Below are 17,622 nucleotides of genomic sequence, written 5' to 3' on the forward strand. Positions count from 1 at the left end.
CAAAGATTTTATGTAAGTGCTTTATTGGGTTCAAATTTAGTGTTTTTACCACCAAATCAATAGCCAGGATTTCATTTTCTTTTCAACCATTTAAAAACAAGACATTTTTTAGCTTGCAGATCATACAAAAGCGGGCAGAGGGCTGTATTTGGTCCAAAGGCTGTAGTTTGCCCACTGCTGGCCCAGAGCAGCATTGTCCTATAGAACTTTCTGTGGAGATGGAACTATTCTGTCTGCATTGTCCCCAATAAGTGGCTACTGAGCATTTGAAATGTGGCTACTATGATTGAAAATTAATTTTAAGTTGGATTTAATCTTAATTACATTAGACAGCCATTCAAGAGTTTTTATGAACTTAAAGAACAGGTGTAAGGGGACTGGTTGAACAAATAAAGGGGGGGAAGAGATTGTGATGGGAAAGTAGGACATACAAATCAGTGAGGACTGGTATCTGAGAACAGGGACATTAAAAGTAGAAAGAAGCGCATGGCTTTGGAGGTCAGAAATAAAAGAATTTTGGCTGATGGAAAGATTTGGGGTGTGCCTGATACAGAATGCAGGGAGGTATGGAGATAGTCAAGAAAACTGGCGGTCAGGATTGGAAGAATCCTCCACTAAAATAGAATTCGTTGATCATTCCACAATGAAAAGTTGGGATTCCACAATGAAAAGTTGAGAGAAATGTTGAGAGTATGGTGGGGGAGCTAAGAGTTTCATGGTAGTGACTATAGAAAAAAACTTAAGTAGGAAGAGAAGTGTTCAAGAAGGATGAGAACAGTGAAGCTAGAAAGTAAGATGACCACAGGCATACTCTGATATTTAAAGAAGAAAAACAGCCCTAGCCGGTTTGGCTCAGTGGATAGAACTGAAGGGTCCTGGGATCGATTCTGGTCTAGGGCATGTACCTCAGTTGCAGGCTTGATTGCTGGCCCCGGTCAGGGCACATACAGGAGGCAACCAATTGATGTGTCTCTCTCACATCGATGTTTCTCTGTCTCTCCCTCTCCCTTGCACTCTCTCTAAAAATCAATAGAAAAATATCCTTGGGTGAGGATCCCGCCCCCCCCCCCCGCCAAAAAAAGAAAAATATCTTACAAATAAGAAAAATACAAACACTATATTATATAAATTTTATTGCTCTTTAAAAATCGATAATCTACAGTACTTTAAAGTTTAAAGAGGTATATACAAGCAGTGGCTTCAAACTTTCAGAACTGAACTAATTCCCTATCATTGGTTAATCAAAAATACAAATAAATCCTTGGCATTCAGTCATTTAACATATGAGTTGACTAAATAAGTAACTATCCTGACAGTCCATGACATAATAATTTGTGATTTTGTTGAGGTATCACTTTGAACAATATATATCCAGAGCTTAGCTTGGGGTTCAATTAGTTACTTAACTAGTCCCTCACTCTAATATCAATTTTCTCCAAAGCCATGCACTTCTTTCTACTTTAAATTAATGTGATGAACTCATGCACATTTTATCTGAAAAATTAAATACAACAATGGTATAAGGGAGACACAAACAATAGAGTATACCCTACTGTGAATATCAAGAATTTACTTTATTCAAATATTATATAAGGAGTTTCAAAAGATCCTCAGCCTGTTTTCAAAAGTCATTCTCGTAATCCCCACTAAAGGGAAAAGTAAAAGGGCCAGAAGCTTCTAATTACAATATGTTATTTGAATAATCATTAATTCCCAAAATGTTGGCATAAGGTACATTTTGACTAAAATTATGGGTGTTAGGCAGTGTAAGAAATCTAACTTAATAGTGCTTCAGTCCAGTTGTTTATATTTAAAATAAAAAAATAAACCAAATCTATTAAAGGCTTAAGCAAAAAGATCACATTTGAAGTATAGTTTTTAAAAAACATTTGTGATCTAAAGTCCCATCGAGAGAATATTCTATGGCACAGTCCACCCCACTTGTGTGCTATCTTAGAGATTCTATCTTGGAGCAATAGAAAGGGCTGCGGGATGAATTTACTTATTTATTTTTTCTATTCTCTTTGGGATGTATTTAAACCATGTCCAACAAATGCTTTACTGTATTTGCTTCATACTTTTTTTTTCTTTTTAGAACTGCGTCTGGAATCCTTTTTTTGCTTAAAAACAGGTGAATTCAAGAAACACAAATCTGTAAAAGGGTCTCCTCTTCTTAGTTTCCTATAAAGATAAAAAGAGCTCTTTAGCACCCCAATACTGACTTACTATTTAGGATAAAGTTACTGTAAAATAGGCCAGTGTTAATATTCCCATTTCAGTTTTTTTAATCAAAATTTTATATATCAAGTAAGATTCACTCTTGTACAAAGCTCCATTACCTTATTCCCCCCGTCCCCCAACTGTATCATTAAAAGTGAGTTCCCACACATTAAATACTTACGAAGCGAGTGTGGGTTCCTTATAATTCACACTGACTGTGCACCTACGCTTAGGCAGAGACCCTCCTGGGCTCTCTTTCTTCTGTTGTGGAGAAAGAGAAAGTTTTCTAATTTTCACTTCAGTATACAAGGGGACATTGGTGATATCCTTCAGGCTAAAACGAGGTGACTGGTGAGTTTCAGGTACTGCACCTACAAAAACAACTTTTACTGAATATGAGTCCAAAAAACCCAACAAAACAAAACACACACACACACACACACACACACACACACCCCCCATAGGAAATAAAATTGTATGCAATTACATATCTGAAATATATACAGAATCCAGCATTTTCTAATACAGATTTTTAAACCTGTTTATCAGGTTTTCATCCCAGATGACATTGAAATGCTAAGTATTGTAGATATGAAAAACTGATACGATAGTTTACTAAAAGTTAAAATTCTTGAAAATTAACTATGGAATTTCATTTTAGTCACATCTTTTTTTAATATATTTTATTGATTTTTTTTTACAGAGAGGAAGGGAGAGAAAGAGTTAGAAACATCGATAAGAGAGAAACATCGACCAGCTGCCTCCTGCACACCTCCCACTGGGAATGTGCCCACAACCAAGGTACATGCCCTTGCCCGGAATCGAACCCGGGACCCTTCAGTCCACAGGCCGACGCTCTAGCCACTGAACCACACTGGTCAGGGCCATTTTAGTCACATCTTGCTCTTTAGAGTCATCAAGGCCTCTATCTCTTTCAGTGCCAAAACTTATCATCAAGTGGCTTTCTATATTCTTATAAAGCCACTTAAACTCATTCTCTTACGTAAACGAGAACTCCAAATCACAGCCTCTGTGTAAACCAGGAGAAATGGAGTTTCCTCTAGTAAAGCTAGTAGGTTAAAGAGTTATCCAGTGTTTTTCCTATCATAAGTACCCAAATTATTCTGTTTTGGAACAATATCTATACTCGGGGACAGATACCTAGCACACAGTAAGGAAACAGCAAAACAAACAATCTCTTCAAATAGCTTTGAAAAGCAAATCATTTCCCGAGAATGACTAACTACATTGTGACTGTAAAATGACTTTATACTTAGTAACCCTGTTCTCTAGGATTATCTGGGTTTCAAATATTCTTCTTTTTTTAAAAAAAAATATTTTATTGATTTTTTATAGAGAGGAAGGGAGAGGGATAGAGAGTTAGAAACATCGATGAGAGAGAAACATCGATCGGCTGCCTCCTGCACACCCCCTATTGGAGATGTCCCTGCAACCAAGATACATGCCCTTGACCAGAATCGAACCTGAGACCCTTCAGTCCACAGACTGACGCTCTATCCACTGAGCCAAACCCGTTAGGGCACAAATATTCTTTTTTTTGTACCCACATGAGCATACTGTACTATACTAATTATTCTAATTTTCAACTTGGAAAATATGGTTAAAAACATCAGATCAACTGTTGTATTCTGTAAAGTTTAATGTATACACAAATCTCCCAGGGAACTTTTAAAAAAGATGCAGATTCTGACTCAAGATTAAGGAGTATCGCCTGAGATTCTGCAATTGTAAGAAATTTCCAGGTAACCCTCATGCTGAAGGTCCAGGGACCACACCCTGAGAAACACTATTTAGAATGTGCATGTTTTCTTTTAAAAATGTATGGAAATTTTCAAATGTACACAAAGATGGAGACAATAGTATAATGAAACAACAGTTACCGAGCTTCAATAATTATCAACATTTTGCCAAAATTGTGTGATTGACTCTAGCATCATCCTATATAATAAAAGGGTAATATGCAAATAGACCAAACGGCAGAACCACCAATAAAGCATAATATGCTAATGATATGCTAAGACTGCTCAACTGCTCACTATGACGTGCACTGACCACCAGGGGGCAGACAATCAACTGGTTGACCAGTTGCTATGACATGCACTGACCACCAGGGGTCAGATGCTCTGATCAGTAGGTTAGCTTGCTGCTGGGGTCTGGCTGTTTGGGACTGAGTGAGATGGGCTGGACATGCCCTGGAGCCCTCCTGCAGTCCCTCCCCAGCTCGATCATGCACTGGTGGGGTCCCTCAGCCTGGCCTGTGCCCTCTCGCAATCTGGAACCCTTTGGGATGTCGGAGAGCCGATTTCAGCCCGATTCTGCAGGTCACTCCCCTTGGGAGGGCGCCAGACACAGGGCTCATGGCTGGTGAGCACTGCTGTGGCAGCGCCAGCCTCTCCTGATCGGGACTGATTGGGCGCAAGCCCGCGGCAGGTACAGTGGGGCTGGGATGAGTGGGAGCAACAGGTAGGAGCTGAAGGCGGCGTTGGACTGTGGGTTTCGGCCTGATCCCTGCAGGCCACCCAGAGGGACCCCACCTATGCACGAATTTGTGCACTGGGCCTCTAGTCATAGCATATTTTTAAAAAAGATATTTGTAAGCTATCCCACCTAACTGGTTGGCCTTGGAAAGTCTTTTAGGCTTTAGTTTCCTTACAAACAAGCAAGCATGATTACACCTTTACTTCACAGAGTTGTTCTTAGGATCAATTTTGAGAATGATAAAACCTGACTGTGTATGTTATTTTTTCCAAACTAATTAAATTCCCAGATGAGAATCTTTGTGGGCAGGTGCAGGCTATATCCTCAACCTCTGAATCATGCTGACTTTTGATCTAACAAAGGCAAGATCTTCTAAGCCAGTTTTTTTCTTAATGTTTTAATATTTTATTGATTTTTTTTACAGAGAGGAAGGGATATGGGTAGAGAGTTATAAACATCAATGAGAGAGAAACATCAATCAGCTGCCTCCTGCACACCCCCTACTGGGGATGTGCCCACAACCAAGGTACATGCCCTTGACCAGAATTGAAACTGGGACCCCTCAGTCCGCAGGCTAATGCTCTATCCACTGAGCCAAACCGGTTAGGGCCTAAGCCAGTTTTTAGATGTCTTACAAGTATCTTACAAAAGAATACTAAGCCCATCAATTGAGGAAAGAGTTTTTTAGTCTTATTAGGCCACATTCACTAACTAGAAAATTATTTAAAATCATAGTTCCTGTCAAATCGAATATAAAGCAAAGCAATTAAAATGACAGGTCCTGGATTTAAGTTGATTTCATTTTAAGGGGTGTTTCAGGAGAGTTTATGAAAGATGTTTTAATTCAACCTAACTCCACAAAAAGTTTTTCCTTGCTTTGAAAAGCTTCATTTACTAAAAGTAGAAATGCTTCCTCCACAACAAGTAGTATTTGTTCTTTTAATTTAAAATTTTTATTGACTTTATTGGGGTGACATTGGTTAATAAAATTATACAGGTTTCAAGTGTATAATTTTACGATACATCATTTGTATATTGTGTGTTCACCACCCAAAGTCAAGTCTCCTTTGGTCACCATTTATTCCCCATTTTAACCTCTTCTACTTCCCCCCATATTTGTTCTTAAAGAGAACCTAAATTACCTTAAAGCAGTTCAGAGCAATAGTACTGTGATTTCCACCCCTAGACCCTCCATTATTTAATCAGACTGTTAATTTCTCCCAAAGAGACAGATGGCAAGTCTCTAACCTCCCCCAGAGAAACAGATGGTAAGTATAGTATATAAGCATCAGGAGTGATCATTTATCATAAACATTAAAAATGCAGGCAAACAAGTAGATCACTTACTGGTAGGAGTTTTTGTTGGCTGAGAACTCTCCATCTCTTTTTCATCCCTACATCGTAGTGCTCTTGTAGATCGAGGCCTGGTGGCTGGGCTCCTATCTGATTGGCTGGTGAAACTTGGACTGTCCTTGCAAGTGGGCAAATAGAGGTCATCAGAATCCTCTTCTGAACTACTTGATTCATAGCTGCTCACTTCGGATACATTGGCATCTTCCTCTTTTTTAGAATCATTGCTCATTTTTTGTCGGAAAGGAGAAGGATGAACACCTTCTTCCAAATTAAAATTGTAAGCATCATTGGAAGTGATAAAATCATCCACCTTTTTTTTGGAAACAGGTTTTCTATTTTTACTTGTGATTCCTTTATACTTACATACATATATTGATTTTCTCCTTCTGTTAGCTTTTCTTTTCTCTCCTCTTTTTCTTCTTTGTTTATTTTTAGTTTGCTCAGATTTATACTCTAAAATATTTTCTTTTCTTTTAGCAGATCCTCCAAGGTGAGTCAGCTTTGGTGATATGTTAATTTGATCCTTGTTCCACTGATAAATATTTTGTTCTACATTTTCAGTTATGTGCATGTTTACTAGTGGGTCTACAAATCTAATTGTTTCCAACCCAGAAGACTGCTCTGACATATGACTGATTTCAAAATTATCCAAGGTGTTGAATTGGCCTAAATTGTTAAAATGTTTCTTTAAGTTGCGACGGAGAGATACAGTTCTAGGTAAGATATTATCAGTAGATGTATCTTCACCTGAATCCAAATCAAATCCCAGACTGTCTTGAGGAATAGTAGGCATTTGCTCTGAGAATTTAAAAAACAAATGAGAAAAATAGTTTTACTTTATGGAAATTTTAATTTCAAGGATCTTAGAAGTCAAAGTTAAAAATGGAATAAGTGAAGTCATTCTGTAGTTTCTCCACATTTACTATCTATCTATAATAAAAAAGCGTAACATGCTAATTAGACGGGACAGCCGAATGACCTTCTGGACGACCTTCTGGACATCCTTCTGAATGAAGCTGGGGCTGCGAGGGCCAAGCCCCTTGCACGAATTTCGTGCATCGGGCCTCTAGTAAGTAAATAAAAATGTAGAGAAATTAATATTACCATCTGGTTATTTGGCAGTGATCAATTGATACCTTATATATCACCTGTGGAAGAATCTTATATAATATTCAAAAATATTCTAACTTGGGGTTTTATGTGCCCCTCATTTAAAGAATAACTAGTAGTTTACATGTATCTATGTGTATAGGATTGAGAGAAAAGGAATCTCATATTCCAAAGTAGGACAAATACACAAGGAAAGTGAAACTAAGTTGTTATTTGAAAAATGAGAAAAATTGGAATAACTGGAAAGCATTTCAGGTAGGAAATATAATCTGCATTTTAAAGTGGGAAAATTTGGAGCTGCTTATTCAAATGCTTTCCCTTCTTTAGAGCTTAGTTAAGTAGAGGATTGATATTTGAGAATAGGGACACAATGATTTAAAAGTAGAAAGAAGGGCATGGCTTTGGAGGTTAGCTTTGAGTTTAAAGCTTGATTCTTACCATCTGGGTTACTTCTTTGAGTCTATATAATATGGGACTGAGTGTACCTATATTGCAAGGTTGTTGTGAGCGTTAATTGAGATAATATATGTAAAATGCCTAACACAGATCTTAATATGTTGTCAGGTTCAGGAAATTGCAGCCACAGTTATAGCTAAGGTTTCTAATTATAGATTTGGCAAAATAAATGGATATACTTTAAAACTCTTATTATTCTTTGTAAAATAAACAGGTATGCTTTAAGTACAAGAATATCAGGCGAAAAGATTAAAAAGTTAAAAAGGAAAATTAGAGAAATTTAATTGTTACTTTTTTTCAAAGACCTCATCTTACCCTTCACATCATATTTTCAGATTTTCACTTGAATTACCTTCTATTTGGAACGATTCCCCTTGTTCTGGAAGGTGATTTTCCTGAAGAGGAGCTTGCCTTAGAAATACCATTGAAAAATAGAAATTTAATTAACAATTATGAAATAAAAATAAATTTAAGATTTTTCTTGAAAGTAAAATATTATATTTCATAATTTCATTCTAAGTCTGTACATCTATTCTACATCAAAGGAAACCAAACAACATTTGTACTGATTACATGGAGGCCGATTTGTTGTTAAGACTGACATTCAGCCAAAGCCGGTTTGGCTCAGCGGATAGAGCGTCGGCCTGCGGACTGAAGAGTCCCAGGTTCGATTCCGGTCAAGGGCATGTACCTGGGTTGCGGGCACAATCCCAGTGGGAGATGTGCAGGAGGCAGCTGATCGATGTTTCTCTCTCATCGATGTTTCTAACTCTCTATCTCTCTCCCTTCCTCTCTGTAAAGAATCAATGAAATATATTTAAAAAAAAAAAAAAAGACTGACATTCAATTCTTTTTTTTTAAAATATATTTGTGCCCGCAACCCAGGTACATGCCCTTGACCGGAATCGAACCTGGGACCCTTCAGTCCGCAGGCCGACGCTCTATCCACTGAGCCAAACCGGTTTTGGCCTGACATTCAATTCTTACTGGATCAACTAATATATCAAATTGGACAGTTCTTTCTTAAAACATGACATAACTCATAATTTCATTTAACTGGAGAAACAGCCAATCGGAATTGACATAAAATATACCAGAGTAATGCGGTGTGATTATTCCACTCTTTAGGAGCTTGCTTTATCATTAGCTGAGTTTTTTGGTAGTACTGGCTTTTATGATGCTTAACTACTGACTACTCTGAAGTTAACACTGTTCATTAAAAAAATAAAAAATCCTGTCCCTCTTTGGTGCATGGAAAAAGAATTTTCTCTATGCTCTAATACTATTATTGGCTGTTTCATTTTAATTATAACTTTGCTTTTTATTTACTGTAGATAATTTTTTCACCTCTAGACATCAAAATTTAAATACAGGTTTAGGCAACAGAGTCATGGTAACAAACTAATAACAATTTAAAAAATCTTAGAAAGACCCAATTATCTCATTTTACTTTTTGCCCATTACATAAATATTTTGTCAGATGTTAACGTTCAGCAGTGTTAGAATTAATTATTAAAATTAATATGGGGATAGAAATCGTATTAGTGATTATCTCTATGAGGACTGGGGCACAGACTCAAAAGGGATATGAGGAAATAAATGGCTTATGGCAGTAGTTCCCACTTGATGTTGCCAAATACCCAGAATGCTTAGGACAGCTTTCTAAAACAAAGAATGACCTGGCCCAAAGTCAATAGTGTTAAGACTGAGAAACTTCAGGCTCGAGTTATGGCCATGCTCTATATCTTGTTTTTTCTTTTTATAATCCTCACCTGAGGATATTTTTACTGACTTTTAGAGAGAGAGTAGAAGAGAGAGGGAAAGACAGAGAAAAATATCAATGTGAGAGAAACACATTGATTGGTTGCCTCTTGCATGAGCCCCAACCAGGGCCTGGGCCAGGGAGGATCCTGCAACCAAGGTACATGCTCTTGACCGGAATCGAACCTGAGACCTGTTGGTCCGCAGGCCGACACTCTAGCCACTGAGTCAAACCAGCTAGGGCTATATCTTAACTGAGATCTTGGTTTGACTATACATTAGTCAAACTCATTGAACTGTATAATTACCAACTGTGCATTTTACTGTATGTAATTATATAGCAATAATTCATAAACAAAGTATACTTGATCCAAGAGAAGGACAAGAGGGTATATGGGATCTGATTGTATTAAGGAATAAGTTGGTTTAGCAAGGCAATGTGACAGGGGTATTAAATATGTTTTATTATATTTCTTTTCTAAAACAGACTTATCTGTAGTACTAGCAAAATACCATCATTTGAATAACCAATCCTTCTTAGAATAAAAACTTGGCATAAGAAAAATACAACTGAAGGGAATAATTTAAAAATTCTAGAAAAGCTTCTTATTCTTAGACATCAAAAAAGTAACTACAAGAAAGATTTGGTTTGGCTATTTATAACGGAATTTTAACACATCAAGTTTTCTTAACTATATGCTCAGTAGAGAGAACGTGAGGCTCAAAATAGGGCTCAATATGATGCAAATATCCTTCCATAAATGGATCACAGAATTACATCTCCTCTGATATCAATAAGCATAACAATGAATTTGATACTAACGGTAACTCCTTCACAAATAAATCCCCAGAGTTGTTGTCATCATTGGAGTTCATTCCAGAAGAACTTACTTCATGGTTCTGTGAATGTATTAAAAGAAAGAAAACATTAGTAAAACTGAAATATTCATCCCAAAACATTAATTTATTAAAAAATAAACACTCATTGCCCTAGCTGGTTTGGCTCAGTGCATAGAGCGTCAGCCTGCGAACTGAAGGGTCCCAGGTTTGATTCTGGTCAACAGCACATGCCCTGATTGCGGGCTTGATCCCCAGTAGGGGGCGTGCAGGAGGCAGCCAATCAATGATTTTCACTGATGTTTCTATCTCTCTCTCCCTTCCTCTCTGAAATCAATACAAATATAATTAAAAAAATAACAACAAACACTTATTGATAGTCTATCATGGTGCCAGGCACTGTTCCAGAAAATGGGTCTAAACATTTTTTTAGTTCTACCTTCTTAAAACTTGCATTCTAGTGTAGGGACATTTTTTTTTTAAAAGACAGATATATAAATAATTTCAGTGTATTAAATGCTACAAAGGAAATAGTGAAGTGACAGAAAGTAATTGAGGTGAAGGGCTCTTTTAGATAGGGTGATTTTCATCTGAAATCTGAAGAATGCAAAGGAGCCAGCCACTGAAAGAGCTGGGGGAAGAGAAAGCCATGGAAACAGCAAATACAAAGGTCATGATATACAAAAAAACCTTGTGTGTTTAGAAAAAAGCCATTGGCTAGATAATGTAGGGCTCTGAGAACCATGAGTTTAAATCTTAGTTTATATGTGATGGAAAGTCACTTAAATATTAAGCAGGGAAGTACAAATGACCCAATTTTAAAAAGATCAGTCTGACCCTAGTTGGTTTGGCTCAGTGGTAAAGCACTGGCCAGAGGACTGAAGGATTTCAGGTTCAATTTCAGTTAAGGCTCGATCCCAGGACCTGGTCAGGGCATTCTCTCACATCAATGTTTCTCTCTCTCTCCCTCCCTTCCTCTCTATAAAAATCAATGGAAAAAATAGCCTCGAGTGAGGATTAACAACGACAACAAAAACATCAGTCTGGCCACTGTGAAACATGGATTGAAAAGGGCCAAGGAGTTAGGAAGTCATCATAGTAAACGAAACAAGACATGATATTAGCTAGGACTGGAATTCTGTGGCTATGGCGGTAAAGCCAAGTGGAAGGTTTTGAGTTGAACAAATGGGGAAGGTTGTTTTATTGAGATGCGTGACTTACGGAGGGAGGTCGAAGTACACAATATCTTTGGTAGGGTCGGAAGTAGAGTTTTGTTCCCTACAGAATATGTTTGAAATCGTTTATAAATATTTAAGTGGCTATGTCAAATAGTTGTGCTGTGTATGTGTAGGTCTTGAGCTACAAATTTGTAAGTTATTAGCAGATAGGCAGTATTTTAAAGCTATGGGAGTATTAAGATGGGTCGAGATCAACTGACATTTAGAAGAAGCCAGTAAAAGAGACTGACATGGAACAGTTAGAAAGGTAGAAAGAAAACTAGGAGAATATGATGGTAAGAAAGCTAAGAGATCAGAGTATTTCTAGCAAAGTGTAATCCCTGTTTGTATGTTACTTCAAGGTCACGAAGAAAAAGTGACTTCTGATTTTGGCAACATGGAGGTTTTAGTAACCTCAACACAATGACAATAGAATGACATAATTAGATGCCAGATAAGAGTGAGTTCAAAAGTAAATGGAAGCATTCATTGGTTGCGTCTTTTATGTGCCCTCACTAGGGATGGAACCCAAAACCTTGGTGCATTGGGATGATGTGCTAACCAACTCATTACCCAACCAGTGCATAAATACGTGGAACAACAAATTGATGTTTCTCTCTCTCTCTCTCTCAAATAAATAAATAAATAAATGAATAAATAAAAAAAAAATGGCTAAGATCACTTAAAAAAAAAAGGAAATGGAAGCTGAGGAAGTGAAGACATTAAGTGCTCTGTTCTCTTTGGAAAAGTTCTGCTGTGAATGGGAGTAGAGAAATAAGCAGATAGAGATGAGATCAGGAGAGGTTTCATTTATTTTCTTTTCCTTTGAACGTAAGAGATTCTAAGGCACATTTGTATGATAGCTAGAATGATTCAGCAGAGAGGGAGATAAATGTTGGAAAAGAGTTCAAACTTTCAGGAGTAAAGTCCTAGGGGAGATGAGAAGAAGAGAACTGATGTACAAGCGGAGGGCTTGGACTCTGATGGGAGCAGCGACACTTGTCCCTGCAACAAGAGGGAAGATGGAGAACATGAGAATAGATACAGGCAGATTTGTAGACTTGTATCGGAAAATGAGAGTTCCAGTTTGATACCTTAGAAGTCATTCTAATTCAGTCAGTTGTTTTTTGAAATGTGATGCACATATAATATGCTAACGTTATAATGAATAGGTTAAAACTGTTTATCAGAGACAAAACTAGAAATTTAATCCTGTTAAAAGTTTTAAATTTGTTATCAAAATAGTTAATGTTCTAAACCAGTTTATTACTGAATAAGAATATTTACCTACAGAGTGATAAAATTCAAAAGCAAATTATTAAAAAGATCCATCATAAGATGTAGGGAACAAAAGGCTATTAGAAATTAATTTCTGGTTAATTAAAGCATCGTATTAAAGCATTTTAAGCTTCTTCATCACTGTTAAAAGGACTTGCTAAGCATGGAGGCATGAGTGTAGAGTGATGGTTGAGAACGAGTGACATATGCAACCAGTATATGGCAGAAAACAAACTCTGATGTTTTAAGTGCTAAGAACATGTTCACCCTGCAACTAACAGTATGTTTTAATAAATTGTGATTATCTCATAGCTACTTATTTTGTACTATTCTATATGTGATTTTAGCAAAAACTTTGGAAAGGGAAGAGGAAGATTCAAATGTCATTGGAAGAAATTTCTTCCTCACTATTTGACAGAAAAAAATTAGAAAAGATGCATTTTTGAAGGAAAAAAATTTTAATTAAATAATCCAACCTCACATAAAGGTAAAGAAATCATATTTTACCTTTATAAGGAAAATTCTCTACTACACTGGATAGGAATATAATATACACATACATTCTATATATCACACATAGAAAAAATGTGGAACCACCTTATCTGCAGGGAAGCAAGAACTCTTGCACTGACTCTCGTCAACAGAGAGGTGACTTTAATTCCTTTCTCAGGTCCATGTCCCTACTCTAATCACTATGGTCTGGCTTTCTTCTCTGGTCTGCTAACACAACTGTCTTCACTGGTATAGCAATCAAACGGCCACCAGGGAAGAATGTAATTGTTAACACTAGAAACTCAACACTGCTTTTCTCTTTCTCTGCCCCATGCATTTCCCTGGCAGTGGCTTCTGGGAAAAAGAAGAAACTGGCTCATCATTACTCTTCTCAGGATTAACCTTCAATGAGACACAAAGAATATTCTAAACCAAGCTTTTTCCATGTCGGTTATAGTCTGGCTTATCCTTTTATAGAACCTTGGATACAAACAGAATCCAATTAAAAATGTGGACAGAAAAATGTTCAGGATATTTCTTGTTTGGGAATTAATGAATAATCTTCTTTATTTAGCCACCTAGTAGATAAAAATGATTCTCTAGAAGCACATAAATGCTCCCCAAACCCAAATTAACAGTTTTTATAAAACCCCACTAGATGTAGCAAAACTACATAAAAAAGCTAAGATTTACAGTACTGATTTACAGTTATCAGTAATTAATTAAACTAGCATAAGTGACTTAAACTACTAATTCATAGCTTTACCATTTTTTCCCCCTAAGAACTTTTGTAATGAAAATACCTGAGCAGGTTCTTCTGTTTGTTGTGAAGTAAGTTTTTCTTTCAATGCATATAACTGGTATGTGAGGAAGTAACATTCTTTTCTCAGCTGTAGGATGATGTCTTGGGCTTCTCTCACTTTGGATTTTTCATTTTCCAAAGCTAAAACTAACATTTTGTTGTTGTCTTGGTAGTTTTTTAGCAGTGTAGAAGTGTTGGCTAAAAGAGGATAAATTTTTTTTATTAGTTATTAAATTTAAACTTAAAAGGTGATGCAAAAGAACAGCATGACAATCTTACTGATTATTTGGCATGGTGCAACTACAAAAGACTTTCGTTTGCCAATCTCTGCCAAGTTTTTATTCCTTTTCTCTTTCATTCGTTTCTTTATTTCTTCAAGACTTTCTTGAAAGGACTTTTTGAGGTTCCTTTCCTTGGCCATCTTCTGCCTAGGAATTTAAAACAATAAAAAATATTTTACTTTTAAAAAATATCAAATATAAAGCAAGCGTGAAAACAGAGGCTGTTCATAAAGAATCATTAAACAGAGATTTAGTAACTGAAAAATTAGCTCAAAGTACATAGCTAACCTGGTAATAACCTAGATTTTGCAGCTTTTAAATCTTGTTGATATTTTTGGCATATTATCCTCTTCAAGTACTTTATAGGGAAGGTTTAATATGAATTTCCAACCCAAAGAGTGTAATATGCCACTTTATTCTTTAACAAATACTCATTGGGGGCTTACCATATAGTAGGCACTATTGGAAATGCTTAATATTATATATATATATATATATATATATATATATATATATATACACACACATAATTGATCTTTTAGAGAGGAAGAGAGAGGGATAGAGAGTTAGAAACATCGATGAGAGAGAAACATGGATCAGCTGCCTCCTGCACAGCCCCTACTGGGGAATGTGCCTGCAACCAAGGTACATGCCTTTGACCGGAATTGAACCTGGGACCTTTCAGTCCGCAGGCCGACGCTCTATCCACTGAGCCAAATCGGTTAGGGCTTAATATTATATTTTGATGTCATTATTACTTATGTCTCCTACAGGCAATACCTATGACCAACTTTTAGTGTTTATTCGGCTTACAGCATTAGATGAGAGGCAATCGGATATCTGGGCTTTGTTTTCCAGTTTTTCTCTATTGTTTATCCGATTAGGTCGCTTGATTAATTCTTTCTCTTCCACGTTCTTTTAACTCAATATTAGTTTAGACATGCATACACTCTCACTAAAGTCAAAGTGATCTGAGGTTTATAGTTAAACTATGCAGCACTATATACAATTAAGTAATGGACCAAGTTAGTTTAGTGAAGGTATTTTAAAAACCAAGTGTTATCTTAACACCCCCCCCCCCCAAATGTAGTTATCACACGTAGTCAACTTAAAATCATACAACATTGCCGTGTCAGTTTCATTTCCTGTCTAGGCCGATGATGGCACAGCAGGGAGCGTGGTGGAGAGAATGAATGAAAACAAGTCACTGCGCGGGATGACAGTCGCGCTCTGGATTGAAAAGGACGCAGAATATTTGACCTGCATCCCAATTCCTCCATCATTCCAGCCGCCCAGGCAGGGCACCGGGACACTGTCAGGCCGGCTTCTCCGGGGGAACCGGCCAAGCAAAAGCACAAAACACAGCCGCCAGGCTCTGTGTTTTACGCCGAGCATGGCTTTGAACGATCGTAAGTGTCTTATTAACACATCGCCTAATTCACACAATTCTACGGGGCAGGAGGTTCCGGACCCCGTTTATTCCACAGAAGAGAAAACTGGATCCTCGGGAAGCGCGGGTCGGGTGGCCAGGACAAAGGCACCCGGTGAGTCCGACTCCGCAGCCTCCGTTTTTGGACGCCGAACTTAGAACGGCAGAGAGACCCAGCGGGAAGAGGAATCGGGGTTACGACGCCTCCGATCCCCATCCGAACGCTGTGCGGCCTCCCCTTTCTCCGAGGGGCTTCCGGAAAGCCCGCGAGCGGGGGTGGGGGGTGGGGGGGGCGGGCGCGCTGCCGGAAAAGGGCCAGGAGACCCGCCTCCCACCGGCGCGCCCGCAGCCGTACCTTGGCCACCACCTCTGCCGCGTCTGTCTTCCTCCTCACATCCCCAGGCTCCGCGACAGCACCCGGCGGAGCGTGCACCGAGCCCCCGGACCGCCAGCCCCGTCTCCCGTCACCCGCCGACTACCGCAGCCACATTCGAAATTCGCCTCCGCTCTCGCCCATTGGCTGGCTGGGTGGCGGTCACGTGAGGCGGCGGCGCATTCGTCGACGCAGGCAGAGCCCCGCCCCCTCGGGCGTCCTCACGTGACGCACTGTCGTCAAGTATCCACATCCGGGCACTCTTCGCCCGAGTCCCGGGAGGGCGGAGCCGGCTGTCAAGCGGGTGGACCTGCCGGCACTTTTGCGCTCTGAGTTGTTGGCTTCTGGGGGTGGAGCCGCTCCCAGTCCTTTGAAGGGTGGGTATTTTAGGGCTCAGAAGCTTCCTGTTTTAACTTTAGTTTTGCGGCGTCCCATCTTCGCGGCTGTGCTCTAGGGTTCCCTCTTGCGAGAAGAAGCTCCTTGTTTGGTTGCCCGCCCAGGCAGTCGAACTGCTGCACCGAGGCAGCTTTTAGGAAGAACAGTAGGGAGCACATTTGGATTCACAGGATCTTATTGGGGAAGTTGCAAATACCTGAGATATTCGGCTGCGGGTTCTTTCTCTTAACCCGGCTACCTGTGGCTCTTTAACCGGCAGGAAATGGCACCAGCATCCATCCAGTTCCCCACCGGGGAGTCTGGGGAATCTTTCTGATTGATTCGTTATTCTCCCTTAGCCTTTCAACGTCCCAGTTCTATTTTCTAAATATTTCCCACGTCCAAACGTCGCTATTTCCCATCCCCTAAGCCAGCCCACTACCCGGTCTCGTTCTATGAGCCGCGCAGGTGCCTACTCTGACCGCTGGCTTCACTCCTTTATGTTCTTCATGGTGACATTTGGACAAAGCAGATATGATTGATTAGGAAACTCCTAAATTAAGGCTGCCCACGGCATTTAAGAGCTCCTAGGTGTTTGGTCCTGAAAGATCCCCATGATTCCTGGTCCCACCTGTTCTGAATTTTCTTGCGTTTCGTTGGAATTCCTCTTGCTGGTTTTGCCCACACTGCTGTGCATCAAGAAGGGTTTCCTCGCCCCCCTGCCCCCCCCCCCCCCGCATCCCATGTAACATTTAACTCTTATGCATGCTGCAGGTGTCATTGTCGAGGTAAATTCTTGCAGAAGCCTTATCTGTCCTCAAAGCTCCATTAAGTACCCTGCTTTGTGCTTCCTTCGTGCCATGCATGTTCCCCTGGGCTACCTTGTGGCACTGACTTGTCATCCATTGCCTGGTTATTCAAGTTGAATAAGGGTAGGAACTCTACCTGTTCATAGTTAAATCTTTAACATCTGTTTAGCAATTTGAAGTAAGTTGGTAAATATTCACCGGGACAATAAAGCAATGGATAAACAACCTAAACAAGTGCTTTGAATTTAGACATTCAATTTATTAAAGTTATGGGTTGTTTTTTTTGTTTGTTAAAAAAACCACATTTAGCCGAAACCGGTTTGGCTCGGT

The 17,622-nt window shown here is 38.9% G+C and overlaps 1 protein-coding gene across 2 annotated transcripts; it reads right to left on the reverse strand.

The window, feature by feature from the left end:
- Window positions 1–89: 89 nt before the first annotated feature.
- Window positions 90–16,258, reverse strand: SGO1 (shugoshin 1). Of its 2 annotated transcripts, none has more exons than XM_059664068.1 (8): window positions 16,100–16,258; window positions 14,305–14,453; window positions 14,027–14,223; window positions 10,223–10,299; window positions 7,991–8,049; window positions 6,067–6,870; window positions 2,402–2,591; window positions 90–2,181 (listed from the first exon to the last, which is right to left on the reverse strand). In XM_059664068.1, the coding sequence occupies exons 2-8, from the start codon at window positions 14,444–14,446 to the stop codon at window positions 2,073–2,075; spliced, it is 1,578 nt and encodes a 525-aa protein (XP_059520051.1). In that variant the 5' UTR covers window positions 14,447–14,453; window positions 16,100–16,258; the 3' UTR covers window positions 90–2,072. The 2 variants fall into 2 exon arrangements, with proteins under 2 accessions (XP_059520051.1, XP_059520049.1); XM_059664066.1 differs by having other exon boundaries at window positions 16,091–16,258.
- Window positions 16,259–17,622: the final 1,364 nt, after the last annotated feature.

The sequence above is a fragment of the Myotis daubentonii genome, chromosome 14, assembly GCF_963259705.1.
Source record: "Myotis daubentonii chromosome 14, mMyoDau2.1, whole genome shotgun sequence".
Taxonomy (NCBI): Eukaryota; Metazoa; Chordata; class Mammalia; order Chiroptera; family Vespertilionidae; genus Myotis; species Myotis daubentonii.